At 39.2% G+C, this 19,848-nt stretch overlaps 1 protein-coding gene across 2 annotated transcripts in view; it reads left to right on the top strand.

Moving 5' to 3' along the window:
* The window catches only part of TNKS (tankyrase), a 132,468-nt gene that overhangs the window by 69,330 nt on the left and 43,290 nt on the right, over nt 1–19,848 (top strand). For both annotated transcript variants that reach the window (XM_017805957.1, XM_017805956.1), the window contains 2 exons: nt 4,116–4,152; nt 5,027–5,102. In XM_017805957.1, coding sequence (XP_017661446.1) covers nt 5,049–5,102 — 54 coding nt within the window. In that variant the 5' untranslated portion in view covers nt 4,116–4,152; nt 5,027–5,048. The remainder of the gene's footprint in view (nt 1–4,115; nt 4,153–5,026; nt 5,103–19,848) is intronic.

The raw sequence follows: 19,848 nt of genomic DNA, 5'->3' as shown, positions 1-19,848 counted from the left end.
GAGGAGGGCTCATAGAGACTGTCTGCAACAGGCTGGTGGTGCTTTTATCATTAAGCTGGAAAGCACAAATGAAAGGATTACATTAGGAACCTGTAAAGATTTCAGCCTGTCACTGTTGGTGCACGCCTGTCTCTCATTCTCCCAAATACAGTGTTCCTGCATATGTCTGTGTTTGCCTCCAGCTCAGCACTCCGCTCTTTTTCGGTGCCTTTCATCTGCTGCGAATGGCTTCAAAGTGGCTGCTGACCAGCAGGTTGTCTCGGTGCAAGGCAAGGTCTCCTGTCTTCCACTGAGATCTCAATTGAGCTTCCAGCTACTGATCTGCTCAACCACCAGGTGCAAGCAGCCACTGATGTCTGATAGTTAATAAGCATTTGCTGCTAATCAGCTACTGCAAAATGCATCTAGGGCCAGGTACAGCAGTGGCTCAGTAGCAGCAGCTGATCAGAGGTCTTGGAAATAACTGGTTTTCTCCTGGGAGGGGAACAGAGATAGGGCTAGTTAATTGCCCGGTGGTAGCTGTGATTTGAAACACTGATTGTCTGTGGTTACCAGTGGTGATCTTCTAATTCCAGCGTAAATGGAGCAGCACTGGTGATCTGGAGCTGGGACCAAGTAGAGAACTTCATGGTTTAAAGGATACTGAGCAAGCTGTAAGCAATGAACTTGACTGCACGCCATGAACACCAGACACTGAGCAGGTTCTGCTTACCTACCAGCTTTTGTCTGACGAGATAGGAACAGGGACACTGCTTTGGTATAGTGTTCTCTGCTCTCCATTTTACACCTTGTCTTTGCCTTCAAAAATTCCCAGGCCAACTGTCTCTGGGCTACCCAACATGCAAAGGTGAGCTAGTCCAGTGCTGTCCTTGTGGGCTGCTAGGCCAATAAGAGGCAACCTTTCTGGGCTGTCACTCTGGTCTCTCTTGTACAGAGAAGGGAGGCAAATTCTCACCTACCTAATGTAGCAGGATGCATCTGGTGGTGTGGCTGTGTGTTGATTGGGCTTGCCATAAAACACAGAAAGGACAGATTGAGCAAGGACAGATTGAGCTAATATATGGTACAAGGGCAGGATAGCAATTAGATGAAAACTGTTTGCAGCCTTGTGTTTCAGTTTTGGTCTTCTGTGGCAAGGTCTAACATTAACTTTCACACCTCTGGCAGACAAGCTTTGTGCTATCTAAAATATTACGTCAAAAATCCTCTGTGTTGACACTCTAATTGGAAGGATGTTTTTCTCTAAAAACTAGCAACTGCTAAGAGGCTCAGAAGAGTAATTCAGGCTGTTACCTGCACTTTATTCTGCGGATGCCCTTTTACGTACTATAAATCCTAACCTGCCCAAAGGAGCTCTTTAAATTGTGTTATGAGCTTAGTTTAAGTCAGTTTGACATTCTTTGAACAGAAGTATTATGTGAGGTTGATGGTCTGTATTCTTGTACTTCAGCTCAGAACTTGAAATTCATCTCTGCCCAAGCACACGTGGTTTAAAATGCTTTGCAAATGAATATTTTATTAGGTAGCTGTGGCCAATTGCTGCAGGATGGCCTTTGATAAGCTTCGTAGCCAAGTGGCGTTGGCTGTGTTGGCAGAGCCCTCTGGTGGGAGCTCAGCCTGTGCCAGCAGCAATTGGTCCTGCGGGCAGTGCCACCCGCTTCTCCCAAACACCATCAGCCAGACCTCTCTGGGCTCTGTGGTATCCTACCAGCTGACAGCTCAAGTGGTCAAGGGGCTCCTCTTTATCTCACAGAGCCCATGGAGTGCACTTGGCTGATGGTGTGCTGTAAGTGCTTATATAATTTTAGGTGTTGATTTGCAAAAAAAAAAGTACTGCTTAGTAAAAGTAACTGACTTAATTAGACACACAGTGGGACGTTTCTAAGTCAAGAGCCACAGTCTTCCATTTCTGTTGGTCAGTAATGCTTCTGCTAATCAAGGTAGTTGAAAAAAGGGCTTTTGTGTTTTAAAATTCCAACTTACTGAGCGTGAAGGAAAAATGTTATTATACTTGTCTAACCTAATAGTATTCAAACCAGAATGTGCAAACAGTTCTTGTAATCTGGTTAGATCCCTAAAGTGTTGATATAATGCAGGCCAATAACTCCACTGCAGGAAATCCAGATGTTTGAGATTGTTGCACAAGTAATGCAGTAGTAATAAAGGGTCTTTTTTTCCTCCTCACATGCTAGCCAGAGTTTTTCTATTGATTTGAAGCACTCACAACTGTGCACAGTATTTTATCTTCATTAAAATAAAAAAAGAGGAATATGTATCATAGCTTAGAAAAGGCCTGTGGTGGTCAGAACCCCTTTCTGATGAAGTTGGAGAGTGGTGGCAAGTCAAAGGCAGTCATATTTCTGTCATTTTACTTGTTTTTTGATGAAATTTTTTCTTACGAGAGACATACGAATTCTTTCAAAAGCTAAATTAACCTTCATGGCCTGTATTTGAAATGCCATTTCACCTTTGCTTTGAACTTACCTACTCCATCACTGGGGTACAGCAACATAGAACTGCTCTGTTAAGAGACCCATCATGTGAGAGGCAGTTGCATGGTGGAACTCCTTGCTTCAGGTTGTTGTGAATTCCCAAAGTTGAACATGTTTCAGAAAGCAGTTAAACACACTTGTTAAAGGAGGAATCACCAGTATGATGAGATGCAGATACTGCCTTTGAAAATTCCCTAGCTACATCCAAGGGAATGGGGCAGAAGTGCATGGCTATATGTACTCACTCTCTTCCTCCTTACCCTTGGGTGAAGGCAGGATGCTGAAATAAACGGGGCTGCTTAAGCAGAGGGCTGGTTTTGTGGTTCATGTCACCCTCTGCTGTTAACTGGAGGAGCTGTGATGAGGGGAGTACCAAGCTCTTTTCGATGGATGAGGACTCACCCTCCTTCTGCAGCCTAGAGATGTTCTTTGTTGAGGGATGTTGTTTTCAGATGAACCTTCCAGCTTACCTGCAGTCTTATCTGGCATTTTCCATGGTCGAGTGGCTTTCCTCACCTGTAATGAGTTTCACTGGAGACTTATTACAATTACACATAGGAGGCAGCACAAAGGTTTTTATTTCTTGCATGATAGCTTCTTCTTCCTGTTTTTTTAATAGCGTTGTGGTTAGAGGCTTTAATTCTCTGGCAGATGGTAATGCAGTATGTTTTTCAAGCCCTGTACCTTTTGACTCTAGGATATACCCTAGATATACCTCTAGGATATACCCTTTACTCTGTGACTTTATAAAGCTTCTAAAAAGCTAGTTTCAGCATTGAAATTCCCTTCCATTTTTATTGCAGAATATCCTCATGATTCAACTTTGTAGAATACTGTTTTACTTCTATAGGTTATTTTATCCCATGCTCTTTTTAATATATTAACATGCAGTTTTAAACCTGTGATGCAACAACCCCTGTGAGTTGTCTATTTTTACTCAGAATTTCAAATGTAAATGTTGCTTTAACATTACTATTGGTTATCTCTAATCTCGGTCTCAAAACAAAATCTGTTGGAGAGTTCGTCCTCTTTTGTCTGTGCTTTTATTTCAAATGTAATTTTTGTATTTTCAAATGTGGAAAGTGGCTGATGATATAATATCTGTGCTGGGTTGTTTTTTTTTTTTTTTTAGTAATCCTTGCTCTTCTAAAGAACTTGGTAAAGTCTAATATTACCATTCAAATAGGCAGGTGAGAGCTTTTGGTGATCAGTAATTTGTACCTTTTCAAAAGCCGCACTGCCTTGCTTTGTCTTGGAATTTATTATGCTTCCCAAGTATAATGTGACATACTGAATAGGGCAGGGGGTGGGGACATTGTCTTCAGCTGACATGCTGTTATCAGCGGGACTGTGTTTCTGGACACAAGATTTCGCAGTCATTGGTTGTCCGAAGAAAGCCTTTCCATCTGAGGATTGGACAAGAAGATGCGTCAATTTGCTGCCCGTCTCCAAGGTACTGGTGATGCTGCCTCCACAAGCTGGCTAACGTCACAGCTCCATCACCCAGCGGGGTGTGGGCTTTTTTCTCCTCTTCTCTGTTTTAATTCTGTATTTGCTTCCTACTGCATTTCTTAATCTGTCTTCTGCCAAATGCTAACAGCATGATATTTTGCAATCATTTAGGTGAATACAAGAAGGACGAACTCCTGGAAGCTGCTAGGTGAGTGCTGCTTAGAATATAAAGCATATTTTGGGGGTGGAAACAGGCGAGGAAAAGGGATTTTTAAAATAGTAATGTTTTGTCATTGCCTTTCCATGAAATGATGCAAGCAAGCCACTTCATTAGCATAAATCTCTTCAGACTTTACAGTCTGGTACAAATATAAAAGCCTGTTTATGTAATTGAAATCCCCCACTATGGTGGTTAGAAGGTTAATATTGAGTTTTTGCTTTAAGCTGCTTAAATCCTCTTTATCGTTTTGTGACTGTTCTTTTTAGGGGCAATTTAAATATTGGAATATTTCTTTTCTTTTGGTTTTTACTGCTGCCATAGGATGTATTTTGAAAATAAGCTTTATCAGAACAGAGCATATGGAAGCTTATACAAAAGGTGTAAAGTTCAGTCATATATTACAAACGTGCTTTTCATCTTTCCTTCTGACTGCACAAGACCATTTTATATAGACTGTTAACCCTTCTGAAAAATTTCTGGGTATTGGTATGTAGTTGTTTCAAATGTTATGGGCCATATGCTATGAAAATATGTTAAATCCAGAACATTTATTCCAGCAAATGGCTTTCAGAGGATCTGTAAAATTAGATAAAGGAAATATAAAATGAGGCTAAGGAGAGAAATCGAGGTGTTTGTGCGTGATCTTTTGTAATACATTTAATTGCAAATTTAGCATTCTTTTCAGTATTTACCCTTGGTTTTGAAATGTTCGGAAGATTCTTTAGCCATCTGTCATTCTCCCTGGCAGAGTACAAATTTCAATATATTATACTTTGCAAAATACCTGCTAAGGATCAGGATATCAAAGAGCTCTGTCCTTTTTTCCCCCCCTTTTCCACAATCTTCTCTTCTCCATTTACAGGAGTGGTAATGAAGAAAAACTGATGGCTTTACTGACTCCTTTAAATGTGAACTGCCATGCAAGTGATGGGCGTAAGGTAAGTTAATGCCTGCATCGTGTTTCAGTTGTTCAAGAAAGACCAATTTAAGCATATTGGTAAGCATAGGTGTATAAACCAAGAGAGTGTATGAGGGAAAAACCTGTGATGCCTTTTCACCATAAAATTAAATGCTGTTATACTTGACACTGGCAGTTGTGACAGTCAGCAGACATGGAGTCTGTGTGTGTCTTTTAAATGTCAAACCCTGGTGTACATGTAAAAGGAAACTTTAAGACCTTTTCTAAGAAAATGGAAAATATACTGTTTCAGATGAATAAAATAACTAAGGAAGGAAAGTTATTGCTTGTATTTGAACATTGAGTGAGGTGGTTGATATTCGGCTTTGCTCCTAATGCCCTGCCACATAGACTAGCACTGTATTGCTATGCTTAACACCTTCTGCATTTTCTTAAATTTGACGGTATTGTTTTGACTTTCTCTGGCAGGGATGTTTGAATGAGTTAAATTAAGGATTAGGCTGAAACTGGAGGAGGGAAGAACATACGGAGTGAGAAGCAGATCCTATGATTTTTGATGTTTTAGACATGAAGATGATTGTCTAGACTGTTGGATTTACAAATGTTGGTTATTTTTATTTTTTTTTTTTACTGTGTACCAGAATATTCTTAATAGTCATTTGTTAAACAAGTCTCTCACATGTAACAGTACCTCTCACTTTTGGAGAGAAAAGCATAGGAGTGTTTTCTTTTATAGTTTTCTTTATTTTGGTGAAGCATGTTTAAGCATAGTATAAACCTCTGCCCATTCTGGAGTTGTTGTGGAACAGCTAAGTTCCACTGAAATCAATGAAGATAGGCCAGTTTATGCTTCCTTTTGATTAAAAAGTACATTGTTGCTGAATATAAATAATACAACTCCATTGTACAGAAATTCCTGGTTTTTTTCACATATTAAAATGTTTTCTCAGTCGTAATGCCTATGATACATACTATGTGACAGAAAACCCAGCCAGTTTTTTGCTTGTTTACACTTATCACTCATTGAAAGTTTATACATCTTTCAGGTTTTGAAAACAATTAATTTTATGATTTCAGGATGGGCAAATGAACAAGGGCTTTATTTAGTTTAGCAGTATTGGAACTGATAAAACACCTCCTATGTTATAAGATTAAACATATTGCCCATATTTGTTCAATTTCTTTTTTTAAAGACTTTGACACTCAAATAAGAATGTATTTAGGTGTTAATAGTGCACTGTGTTATAATTAAATGTGGTGGAATACAGCAGTGTGTTACTGAGTAATTGAGTCCCTATCACTATTGATCTAAGGCCAAATGCAGAGTTATGACTTCTGTCAATAGTGTGAGGGATAAGCCCTTGCAGATGTTATCTTGAATACTTCTCATTTTAAATTAAAAATTATTAAAAAAATGAAGCTTTTAAAATTCATATTAAGCTAGCAGAAAATATTTATGTATTATTGCAGCCTCTGAATTAGTTTAAAAATTTATACCCAAAGCTTAGAAAGCATATTGCAGTTAAAGCTCGTGAGTATGGACACTCTGAAAATATGGTTTTGTGTTTGGTTGTTGCTAAATGCACTGGTTATTGAAACTCCTTTTAAGATGGCTTGCCATTGATATTAATTAGCTTTTTTAAAATTATGTCCACCAGATGTATTTTTTCCCCCACCATATGTGTACAAGCTGTGGAAGGTGAAGTGACGCTCTGTAGCAAGTGTGGTATATAACTGTTAAGTATTTAATTTCTAAACCAAAGCTTTCAGGTCCTGTGCTAGTGCAAGATCACTTAGTGTTTAATCATTTTAAGCTGTGCTGCAAATTAAGGGAACCTTTCAGCACAGCATTCTTGTAAATGAAAGTCTCTGCTGGTGTAGCTGCCTCTAGTTGACCTATAGTGATTCACGCTAGCTGAGAATTTTCTGTAACTTTTTGCATTCCTTGATGCTTTTTGTAATTATTTTTTAAGATCCTCTGCGTATTCAAGCCTCAAACTTAGGACACTGTAGGGCCACAGAATTAATGCAGCTGTCAGGGCCAGGAAGTGCAGACGCTGCGGATTGGCCTGAGATTCTCAGCATCATGCTTACTCTGCAGCACAGCTATACCCACAAACTCCTTCTCCAGTTTGTGCATTCCTTGGTTTTCTGAGATGTCCAGCACTGTTGTGAAACATTTAGCTTCGTGGGTGAAGAAATTAAGTTGAGTTCCAGTACAGTTTTTCTGTATTAGCAGGTGGTGGTAGGGATTTCCTTCATACTTTAGGTGCAATTGTATGTAGTTTACCTTTTTTCCCCTCCCTCCCCCACCCCCTGGGGATTTTTTCTGTGTCCCATGTATACCAACATCTGGAGTTCTGGATTTATCAAATATCACATGTGCTGTGGGGTTGTGCTTCATAGAACAGGTAAGAGAGGTGGAAAATTCTGACAGTATCTTGCTGGTTTGAAATCAGCTCAGGATGGAAATAAAAAAGACTTATTGCATTCTAGGTGCTGCTTGTAGCCTTTTTTAAAAGTATTGACAGCTAGAGTCTGATTCCTATTGGACAGGGTTCCTTGCAGCTAAAAGAGTTACAGCTGGTGCTCATAACCATTGCTCCATGTGTTTATTTAGCATAGAGGTCAAAGATGAGTAGGAATGAAAACTGAACTTCCTTCTTCCCCTCCAAGTCACTGTTCAGATAGATTATGGGCACTGTAGAAATGCTCACGTTACTGAACCTCCTGAGCTGTTGTCTGAAGAGGGGATTTATTCTCTGTGTCTACTCTTGCAGTTATTTTCTGGAGTGAAAAATGAAGGAGTGTGTGCAAAACAAAGAGCAATTTTATTTGTCAGCTAAAGCATTCCTGCGTACTGAGGATCTAGGTAATTTGTGGGGGTTTGTTTTGAAGACCAAGGAAAATCAACAATAGTATCTCAGGAACAGTGATTTCACTGAGCTGGGTAATGATTGAGTTTTTGAGTAAGAACTGGCTTATATGCCTGTTGAATATATATGAGGGCACAAATAATAGTGCACAAGTGCTGAGCTATATAGTACAGTGTGTGTAAATGAGTATTGTACAAAGCTAAAATTTCACGAAAACTATTCTTTTGAAATTGTCCTATTTGCTTTTTAAAAAGCAAGGCTTGAGCTGACATATTATTATATTTTTTCATTACAGTCTTGCTTTGATTTTCTTTTTTTAAACAGGAAACTGAAAACTCACAGAATTGTTAGGATGTGGTGGTGTATTGCAAAATTGGTGTGTTACATCACTTTTGTTCACGTTGCTTCGCAAAGTATTTGCTCTGTCAAAGCAGAACTTACACAAAATGCATGGCACCTGTGTATTACTGATGGGTTGGAAATTTCACTGTGTCCTGCCTGTGAGCTCTGCTAGACTTTTTGGTCTTTACATAATCTATAGAAGTAGTGACTTTTCAAAGACAGGCTATAGTGTTAAAGTTAGATGATGGTACTGAATTTCATAATGTTAAAAAGCCAAGGCACCTATTTATGTGTCTATCTATGTAAAGGTGTATAGGCTTTACAGCCCCTGTTATTTTCCCTCAAATATTTTTCTCTGGGGATGTCTTTTTCAAGACTCAATTGTGAGTGAATTTTCAAAACCTGTTTTTTGACTATTTTAAATCGCCAGGTTTGTTTCTACTGCTGGAAACTAAAGCTGTATTATTTTGTCATAGGAGCTGCATTTCTGACTTTTTACAACAGTCTCTGCTTACCTAATTCAGTAGGCAAGAGACAGATTTAAAATCGAATATGTCATGGTTGCAGGTTGAGTAGAAGCTCTTAGCTCTCTCATTTCCTTTGGAAAGCTGTTGTGAACACTTGAAAGGTGTTTCAGGAAGAAATTGATGTTGCCTCCATTTTAAAAATGCAGAAGCATCTGAGCTAATAAGGAAGCATTGGGTTTAGCAATTCAGATGAGAACCCTTTTCTACAAGATAAGTCTTCCCACATTAGTCTTGATAGCTTTCCAAAGTGAACTACCAGCTGACATAGTAGCTATTAGCAATAGGAGGTTGGGTTTTTGTTTTGAAGTTGGATTTTTGCTGGTATATAATATGCCGTGCCCGTACTGCATTACACATGCTCAGATCATGCTGGCACTAAAGTACTCAGATGTCAGTTGAATAAAATCTTTTCTTCTTGCAAGAGAACCCAACTGCTCCAGTTGTTACTCAAAAAAACAGTTTGTTTGGTCCTCTTCTCAAGGTTCATCTCGTGAAGCAGTGCAAATACCTGATATTTTGAGCTCTTTGGAGCATAAAAAAATTATTATTTTCAAAAATAAAATGCATGCTTCATACTTTACTTTGAAGTTTCCATTGATTTGTTGGAGCTGCATTTTGTTGTTTACATTTTGGATCAACCATGTGAAAAACAAAATACAATAGCATTACCTGTGATAGCTTGGTCTTGGGTATTAGTTCATCTTGAGGCAGGAATTACTACCAGAAGGCAGCACAGAATGCAATTCCTCCACAGGTACATCATCTTTTTTCTTGCACTTTCCCTCATTACCTCGCTCCTCAGAAACTAGGAATGTAGACATTTCTGCAACAAGTGAATCAGGGATCCTGCAAACAATGCACCTCAGTTTTTTCAAGCACGGGACCATCCAGCACTGTGGATAAGGTAGTGATCCCATGAAAGAAAACTAATAACTTATTAATTAAAAGGCCATTTCTAGCGTGCATGTGGTCCTGCTTCACTTAATTTCACTGTGGTCTTCTGACTTGTAGTGCCCCATTCTTTGTTTATTGGCAGTTTTCAGTCATTAACAGTTCCCAGTACCAGTCCTTACTTACTTGGTATTATGCCTCTGCAATGCCTTTGTTGTCATGCCTTTCCAAACCAGCTGTAGACAACCCTGGATCCAGAATATCAGGATCAGGCCTTTTCATTAAACTTTGTAAGTTGTAGGAGACATACTTGCCTCTTGGGTTTGGGTGAGGCTGTTTCTTCAGACCATTCCTGCTTGCCGTAGAGATGTTTATTTTTCTCATGCATGACATGATTCAGGTTCATTGACGCAGGGCACAGAAGTCCAACTGTAAGAAGTCCAACTCTGAGAAGGTCTGCAATGCAGTGCTGAGTACCAGCATCCTTGACCTGAAGTAACCAGTGCAAAAAGTCTTGCATGTGTGTGTTTTGTGAAGAGGACAAAGTGCCCCTCAGCTTTTGCTATGGCACATCTCTGATACCAAGTAACATTTTGTTGAATGGAATTGCACATTCCTTCTCGTGCTTCCTCTCCTTCATTCTCTCTATTGAGAGATCAACCTGTAAACAAAGGGCTGATAAACAGAAATTGAATTCTAACAAGATCGGGTGAGTTATGTCTCCTTTTACTGGGGAGCCTCCAATTTGCTGCTGATAAGTGAATTTGCCAGCCCCTGTTCCAGAATTCTGGTTGTTTGCAGCCATTTTCATGAAAAATCCTGCAGTTTGAAAGAAAATTGGTATGCCTTCCACTTTCTGAGTCTTTATGGAACAATTGATCCACATTTTTGCAAGCTTTTCCTTTACAGTTATTAAACCTACAGACCTGGGCAGAGGTTTAGATTCTCTTGTAATCATCTTGGCTTTAGGAGCTGAGGACTGAAGACAAATGCTATGTACTGCAAGATGTGAACACATTGTGTGCTAGTGAAACTGTAAACCTTTACAATTGTGTGCATTCTTCTTGTGCTACAGGTAGAAATGAAAACTAATACTACATAAACATATAGGTCTGTTTGTTCTGTAGATCTATGTCATAGAGATTATATTCAGATGAGTACAGAATATATTTTGGAAGAAATTACTTCACGTACAATAAAAGGTGTTGTTTGAATGTTGTGAAAATATACGTTTCTACAGACGAAAGCCGCATATTTGAGCAAAAGACTTGTGAGCAGATACCTAATGCAAAGCCTTTTTTGTCATGCCTAAGGGTATGTCTGAATCTCAGTACGTGTGTTTGGGTTTTTTTGTCACATGTAATATTTATTGTCACAATCTACGTTTCATCTTCCTCAGAATTTTGTGAACTCTTTCTGATGGTATACATTGTTTGTGTGGTGTGTTGATATAGTCTACTCTCAAGGTATATCCACAACAAAAAAATAACTAGTGCAAAGGAGAGGACATCATACATTCTGTATGATGTATGGAATCATACATCATACAGAATAACAGTTGACTGTGGATTCTTGGTTCAGAACGAGTACTTTCTCCTTGATTAATCTAATAAAATAAAAGTATAAAAAATCATTTAACTAAAAAATGTCATTTTATTTCAGAAAAAAGACAGCTCCACAAATCCAAAACAGTTATTCCATAATAACTTGATGAGCAAGCCCTTGCTAAATCTGCTCACTTGCTGCTTACTAGCATAAATGTCAGCTTGGTTTTGATGAAGTGGTATAAAACTGTTTTTGTGGGTGGGAAATGTGCAGATTTTGGGTTCTTTATTTGTGGTCCTGCAAATATTAGCCGAAAGATTCATGATGCGTGATCACAGTGCTGTGGAACTGCAGTTATTGAAATAAGCGATAACCACGTACTCTGTTAGCTAATGTTTGCTAGCGTAAAGCTGGCCCTGGCTGATGGCTGATACGCACTGTGGTCTTTGCTGGCACTGATCTTGTATGTGTTCCATGAAACACACGTTATCAAGGGTATATCTAGGGGTATGAGTGTGTAGATTGATAAATAGAATCATAGAATATCCTGAGTTGGAAGCAACCTTAAAGATCATCTAGTTCCAACACCCCTGCCATGGGCAGACACATGTTTCACTAGGCCGGGTTAAATATTTTAAATCAAATTCTGCATGCAAAATTAAAGGTATTTTCTGGATTTAGTTAATAGTGCACTATAAAAAAAGATGACATTTCCAACATTACAAAGAGATTACAAAACAAGTGCTATAATGTTTGAGTTGTGCCTGGTGCAGAAGTGCCCAATGCAGTACAAATATAAAAGAATATTAAAAAATGACCACAACTGTATTTTGCATTTAAAACACCATTTTGTTTATTAAAAAAAAAAGATAGTTCTCAGGTTTCATGCATCTTAGAAATAGTGACAACTTAAGCACTTTCTTATGCTGTGATCCCATCTTATTTCATCAGCCAAGTGTGGTCAGAGTGGGTAACACAATAATCCCTCTGCAGACTTTGTAAAGTATAGATAACTTGGCTGAATTTCTATCCCTGGTGTTACTTAAAACCCTCTATAGCCAAAGATGATACCTTTGGAATAAAATGTAAAACTGATCCATCTGCTCTAAGTTTCTGTTATGAGATCTTAAACATTTTCCCCCAGACATTTCAGTGAGTATCCTTTCACCTGTTATTTGAAGTATAGTCTGTCGTGTCCACAAACAGAAATTGTGCGCTGAAGGACTGGAAATTGTTTTCTCTGTAGTCATTCTCTTTGTATTGTTCTGTAAAATTCAGGAAATCTTATGCTTTAGATCTTAATCAATGTGCTCCTGAGGCAGCCTTCAAATGTTTTGAAGGTATGGGGTTTTTTTATTCATGAACTGTTTTCCCCTTGATGATTAGCTTCACACAGGAGATGACTTCTTGCATTATGCTATTATCCATCTACTGTCAAGAGAAAACAAGTCAAACTGCCAGACTTGGGCAGAGCTGCCACGTAATATTTTATGTACATTAACTGAAAGCTGTGCTCTAGATTTGGTTCTAACACAGAGCACCCAGAATTTGAGTACTGATGATGTTTCTTCTACTGCAATCTTGAGAGTGGAGCCCTTCCCTTCACAGAGCTTGCTGAGATTGTGTTTTGAGTTGAAATGTCCGTGGACTGTATGCATTTGACTTCTGTATATGGTTGACTATAGTGAATACTGTAGGTGCTATTTCTATGCTTGGTGTCCCTTCTCTCTCAAAATCCCTCTATGAGAAGTACTGAGAAGTAAACTGTTCTGCTTTCATGTTGCTTTTCACTTTTGAATGTGATATTAAAGTACTTTGTGGCCTTCCTCTGTTGTGGCATCTATCATTTAGTTGTACACCGTTTCCCATCCCTGGAAGATGACCTAACATCATCTTTCATATAAACCATTGGCAAGGATTTCATAGAATCAACCAAGTTGGAAAGGACCTCTGAGATCTTCAAGTCCATCCCTTGATTCAACACCGCTGTGGTTACTAGACCATGGCACTAGTTTCAGACAAATCCTTTGCCAAGCTTCCCCGTGCTCCCCAATATGCACATGCTCGCTCACCAGGATCCTGGTATGAGTTATTGTTTCTTCTAAGATGTATATCATACAAAGAGTTCCTTTAGTTCTTCACAGTGTCTCTTACCTGTAAGAGCTCCATTTCTTGACCTAGCATCACCTTGCCACACTGGACTGGCTGGTGCACTTTGTGCTCCTAGTGGGTTGCAAGAAGTATGGTTGGTCTGAATTCTTTCACCAGTTACCACTTAAACTGTTTTTCTACTTGTATTTCTACCTCTAAACTGCTGGAATTTGTGATCCTTGTTATTTTCTTCGGCTTGTAAATTCAGCTTTTTGAATAATGTCTTCTTAATTCTAGTAAACTCTTTCAGCTTGCTGTTGGTCATGCTGGCTTCCTTCACTATATCAAGCCCTTCCCAACAGAAGGTATGCATTAGCACGGCATTTCCAGTGTTGCTTTTGTTAGTAGTTTTTATGTCTGCAAGGACATAATTCTCTTACGTACCACTCTTAGCTTATTGTTAAAAAAACTTGCCATTTTTTTCACAGCATCACTTTCTGAAGGTTAGTGCATCATGCTGGATTATTTTAGCAGGCATTTCCCCTGTAGATGAGTCTGAGTGTGTTATAGCTACTATTAAAGACAACTCCAACTGCAAGGTTTTGCATCGGGTGTCACTTGGTACCAGCAATGTAGTTGCATTTACCCTTGTGGCCTCCCTAGGCACCTTCTCTGTAGAACAGGCACTGATAGCATCCAAACATTTTTCACCTCCTAAGTCACCCAAAGCCCTTGTGTTTTCTACCCTTGCTGAGTCTGATTTCTCTCAGCACATCAGTTATCACTTGCTCATACAAACCCATCATTGACTTTAGAGGTTTTATGGATAAGTTAGAGTCATCAATTTAGTTCTAAATGAAAAGAACTGGAAATACTTACGTGCAAGAAGAGGTGTATTTATATAACCATTTCTAAAAGTATTGTTTAAGTTGACTGAGGAGGCAGCAGATGAATGATAAAAGGGGAGGAAAATGCCAAAATAGGGCATTGTAATTGATGATGGATGTGTCATTGATGAACAAGAAAATTGAAGTGATTTGATTAGTCTTTTCCAAGTAATATAATATATGTCTACTTATAAAAGAAACTTATTTCTTACAGATTAAATTCTTTAGAATATTCATGTTCTAATAACCGTAACTTTTCAATTGGAAGTACAAGATAAATTCTCTGCCTTTTTTCCTGTATTTGCAAGGCTTCTCTTCAAAGGAACAGTGAAGTCTGTTTGACTGGATTATAAAGGCATTAAATTCTAAAATTTGTAAATTATCACTGTAATGCAATAGGAACGTTTTGTGTATTTAATTTTATGAATTATTTTATATTTAATGTTTTAATTTGATTCCAAATTACAAGGTATAAATACTTATTTTATACAGAGCACTGGAGCTGAAATGCAATCAATTTGCAAGTGTTGTTCTTAACAGAGTTCATTCTGACCCCTGTTTCAATAAAATGAGTGAAATGCTGATTTGAATTCTTGTTAGTAAAGAGAACGGTCAAATTATTGTATTCTAAGAAGCATTTCTTTCATAATTATGTGAAAATCTTACAAATTAAAGCCTGTAAAGTTTCTAGTTGGAAGGGGAAGGAGGCAAAGCAAAGCAAATATATAAAGATGGAATGGGAGAAGTGGTAAAAATAATAAAATATGTAAAAAAGAAAAGGGAAGTAAAAGATTGTTAGTCAACTGTAGTCGGAAAAAGATTGATGTACATACCCACTGGGGAATGAGATGCTGGAAAGCAGTGCCATGGAAAGGGACCTGCAGTCCTGGTTGATAGCAAGTGGAATATGAGCCAGCAGTGCCCTGGCAGCCAGGAGGGCAAACTGTGTCCTGGGGGCATCAGGAAAAGCATCGCCAGCCGGTCAAGGGAGGTGATTGTCCTGCTCTGCTCTGCACTGGTGTGGCCTCACCTTGAATATTGTGGCAGTTCTGGGCACCACAATATAAGAAAGATATTAAGTTATTAATATCCAAAGGAGGACAATGAGGATGGTGAAGAGCCTTGAGGGGAAGCCTTACAAGGAGCGGCTGAGGTCACTTGGTCTGTTCAGCCTGGAGAAGAGGAGACTGAGGGGAGACCTCATTGCAGTCTACAACTTCCTCATGAGGGGAAGAGAAAGGGCAGACACTGATCTCTTCTCTGTGGTGACCCAAGGGAATGGCCTGAAGTTGTGTCAGGGGAGGTTTAGGTTGGATATTAGGAAAAGGTTCTTCACCCAGAGAGTGATTGGGCACTGGAACAGGCTCCCCAGAGAAGTGATCACAGCACCAAGCCTGACAGAGTTCAAGAAGTGTTTGGATAATGCTCTCAGGCACATGGTTGTGACTTTTGAAGCTGTCCTGTGCAGGGCTAAGAATTGGACTTGATCATCCTTATGGGTACCTTCCAACTCAGGATATTCTATGACTCTATGAAGATTATGATAGCAAGTAGAAAGAGATTGCAACAACAAAAAACCCGGCAGTTTTGGTTCCCTGGTGTTCCAGTGTGCATCTTCTTCAGTTCGCTTTAACTTTGGTATGCAGGCCTTCCCCAGTTATCTGGCATGACTGTTTGGACAGGAACCTCTTGTTAACACTTGTTTTGTGCTGCCAGAACAAACCAAAAATATTTCCTTAAAAAGCGGGAACAGCAGCCTGAACAAATAATTAAAGCACAGGATTCTAAGGCTTCTGACCCTGGCTGACAGCACGGCTAAAAATATATGTATTGGTGCTGGAAGAGGAGAGAAAGTTGTCTCATCTTGCTCTCCTGGACTGATAAGCATTTGCAGCTTGCAGTTTGACAAGATTGATGGGCTGAGACTTGGGCTGCAGACTGTGCTGGCTGGCACTAAGGTGCTTTCAAAAACTGCAGAAACTTCACTCTCTGGGCCCCATTGCTCAGACCAGCAGGAGTAGCATCTGTTCTTCCCTGTGCACTAAACTTGAATCACAGCTTCCAGTGTGCAATTTAACAAATAAGAAGTTCCAGCTGTTGCCATGAGAAAATCCTGTGTGCCTGTGTTCTCAGTCCACCAGCCCAGATGAGTTTTTTTCCTCTGGCTGGCAGATGTTACTAGCTGCTCTTTGGACTAGTAGAGGTTTGAATACCCTCTGATGACTTTAGTTAACCTTGCTGGGCCAGTTTCTTCTTCTCACCTTGGCCTCAGCAAGAGCCAGTCGTGCCTCAGTGCCTCACCTCAGACTTGAATTTCTGACAGATTCTAGGTGATGAAAAGAAGCAACAAAAATGGCCATGCTGGACACAATGATACTCTAAGTAGTTTCGGTGGAGTGTTCTGCCATGTCTTTCAAGGCAGCATACATCTCTTTTCAGTGTTAAATAACATCAGCAACATTCCTTTAGGAGAAGAGAGTAGATATTTACTGTAATTTCTTCTCTCTGTAGCTCAGTAAGCCACTATTCCCTCAGCTGTCAGCATCTATCACCAAAGAAACAGTGTATACTCCTCTGCTTCTCTGATAATCCATCTCAAAGTTCGTCCCCTTGTGTCATTGAGTGCTGCCAGAGATGTATTCTGTGCTTCTGAATCTGGGAAAACTACAAATGCTACTTCATGTTGGAAGCTCCAGAATTTTTTGTATTGCAGTTCCATCCCCAGCTAAACGTTCATCATTTGCATGTAGAAATGGAAGAGATTCTTGTAAGGGTCGGTTTTCTGAGTATACTGTGGTTTTGTGAGGGAAGTTGCTCAGCTTTTTTGACACATCCTCTGTGGAACTATTTTGCCAAATGGGTGGTAGGTCGAGATACGTGCAAGTACAGAAGAGTTTCAGGAGAGGGAGGAGGTGTTGCATTTTAATTCTTGTTTAGGAAGATGTCAAGGATCACTAGTGCCCCGTTTACGGGATCTGCTGTTAGTAAAATCCTTCAGAGATCAACAGTGTTCTCGTTTAAAGATTTAAGTGTCTCTCCTAGCCTCTCCTAGCCCTTTACAATTTCCCTCTTAGTCTGTCCTTCTGGATGCATCTGAAAGTAATGGCAGCACCTTGGTATGGAGCTGTTAGGGAACTAAGCTTCCTCATTAATATTTGGGAAGTTATGATGCTCTTTCAGGTTTGATTTTGCTTCCTTTTCTCTGAAATAATGAATTTGAGTTATTGTCTTTTTTTTATATAGCTACTGTTAAGAGAATAACTTCCAGAGCTATCTACATGGATTAAGGATCTGCCATCCTGGTGTAAATATAATAATCTCTATAATTTTGCAAGTCAAGTGTCATCGTCTGAAGAAACCTGCTGGTTGAGGGAGACAGGGTTTTTCTTCTGGAATTTAGTAAGGTTTTTTCGTGGTCATCTTCAAACATGCACCTTAAGCTTGCCTCTGCAGATGAAACTTTCTTTTGTTGTATGGTACTGCAATGCTTGCATGTTTTCTCTCCTGTTAGGAAAGACATCTTTGCCCTTTACCCTCTTTTGCTTAGTGGCACTATATGCTACCAGAAGGAATTCCTGAGCAGAAAAGTAAAACCACTTATTTACTGTTCTGCCTTCTTTTAGCCTCGAGACAGAGACACTCCAGTTATTTCTTTGTCTATACTTCTGCAAAATTATGCTTGTCATCCTGTTTGTCCTTCCCTACCCCAGGTATGTAGGTGATTAAAAAAGCTCTTCTGTGATAAATCTCCTGCCCCCTTATTTGTCAACACTTAGTCCAACTTGCAGTACAACAGGGTCACTATGTTAATGTGTAGAACTGATGCCAACTCTTGTCACACAGTCTTAGAGATTCAGACGTGGAGTCAGAAAATTGTGTTGTCTCTCAAAGATCAGATCTACTAAAGAAACATTTAGTAGTCAATAGTGTGGACAGTACAGCCCCCTGTGAAGCAATAGAGTTGAATACTCACTGGATATGAGGAGTAGAAGAGTCTTGGTCTTCACCGAAGTAAACCTTTTCCAAATGAGGGCTTATTCTGTCAGTGTGTTTGCAGTATTTTTAGTCTTCTCTTTCTGTGTTTTTTAACTCTTATAATTTCCTGTGGTTTATGAACATTTTTGCCCAATGATGCTCTGCCTTAGCAGTACTGTATCTGTGAAATCAAGCTGGTTTGTCTTTTGCTGGTTTACAGCTCAAAACAGTTGGTTCCTTACCACCACTACCCCTACACCTGCTAAGGGATCCTCTGATATACCAGAGCGCTAAATAAAGATACCGTGTGACTTGCAGATTCTGAATTGGTGAGCTGTTCAGTTCATTTTCCCTGGCATTAGCTGTTAGGAAGCACTGTCTGTTAAATTTGTGACATGATGTTTTCCTGAATTTTACTGTACTAAGCCTGTCCTGTTTGTCTGTCTAATTAAGTACTACTGGCTGTGTTCTTAAGATGAAGCAGTGGAGTTATCACTGGAAACAGCAGAGTGAGAAATGTCTTCCTTAAGCATTTCATAATCCTTATCTTTAGGAATTTTGTTTGTTTGTAGGGGTTTTTGTTTTGTTTACTTGTTTGTTTTAGGATTTTTTAGATAAGTAGTTTAAGCTCTTCATCCCTGTGCTTATTTATCTCTGGAGTTGCAGCTAGCTCATCTACAGTCAGCAGTCCAACATTACTAGTTTTCCTGGAGCAGCATCTATTAAGTTTGTCCCTAAAGCGTAATTGTCAACCATGAATTTAAATAACTTAGTACTGCTATAAAATGACCGAGGTAGCTGCACGGTCTGGCTGGCTGAAGTTTACAAGCTTTGTGGGTGGTGAACAGCACAGGCCCTTTCTTGCTTATTAAGAGCATGAATCTTCAGTCAGGGTTAGGGACCTTTGTTTCTGTAGTACTTGGTGTGTAAGAAAGAGCATTGTAGCATGAATATAAAATAGTTATTTTGAGTTATTTGAAATATGTGTTTCCAGAAGGAAATATTTTGTATATAAACCCAGGCTTGGCACCATACAAACAAATGTCAATGAGGTATTTCCCAAGAAAACTTAGAACTGCATTTAAAAACAAAGGTGTAAGATGGGTACACTGTTTAAAATTAGAATGCAAGTTGGTATCTGAGAAGCCTGATCACTTCCACAGTGGAAAAGTTCAGGAATGTGTCTGCAAGATTGCGATGTTGTTGCAACTTGTTTTCTTACCCCATTAATCAGAATGATAAAGTGGTGACAAGAGGTACTCTGCTTGCATCCGGAATGTCTTCCTGGTGTACCCTCATGATTGATGCAGTTCATTTTAGAGATGTCTGTAAGAGAGTGGCATCAAGCACAGACTATTGTGATTAAAAAGAAAGATTCTGTCATAAATTCTAACATAGTGAAGAGAGAGTTGTTTGCCTTACGAGGAGTCAGGACATCTTTCAAAACACTTTTGTATAAAACTGAAATGAAGGTCCCTTCTACAATTAGAAACCTCTCTGCTCTTCCCTTCATTCAAAGAAGGTGAAACACTCCTCTGAAGGGAGTTTGTAAGACAAACTAGAAATGCTTTAGGATACTTTTATTGCTACTGTTCTCTATGGGCAGTATGGTCTGATTAGAATAAAAGTTT

This window comes from Lepidothrix coronata, unplaced genomic scaffold, assembly GCF_001604755.1.
Source record: "Lepidothrix coronata isolate B3197 unplaced genomic scaffold, Lepidothrix_coronata-1.0 Scaffold13, whole genome shotgun sequence".
Lineage (NCBI taxonomy): Eukaryota > Metazoa > Chordata > Aves > Passeriformes > Pipridae > Lepidothrix > Lepidothrix coronata.
The sequence above is the reverse complement of the archived record's forward strand: the minus strand, read 5'-3'. Positions and strand labels throughout refer to the sequence as shown.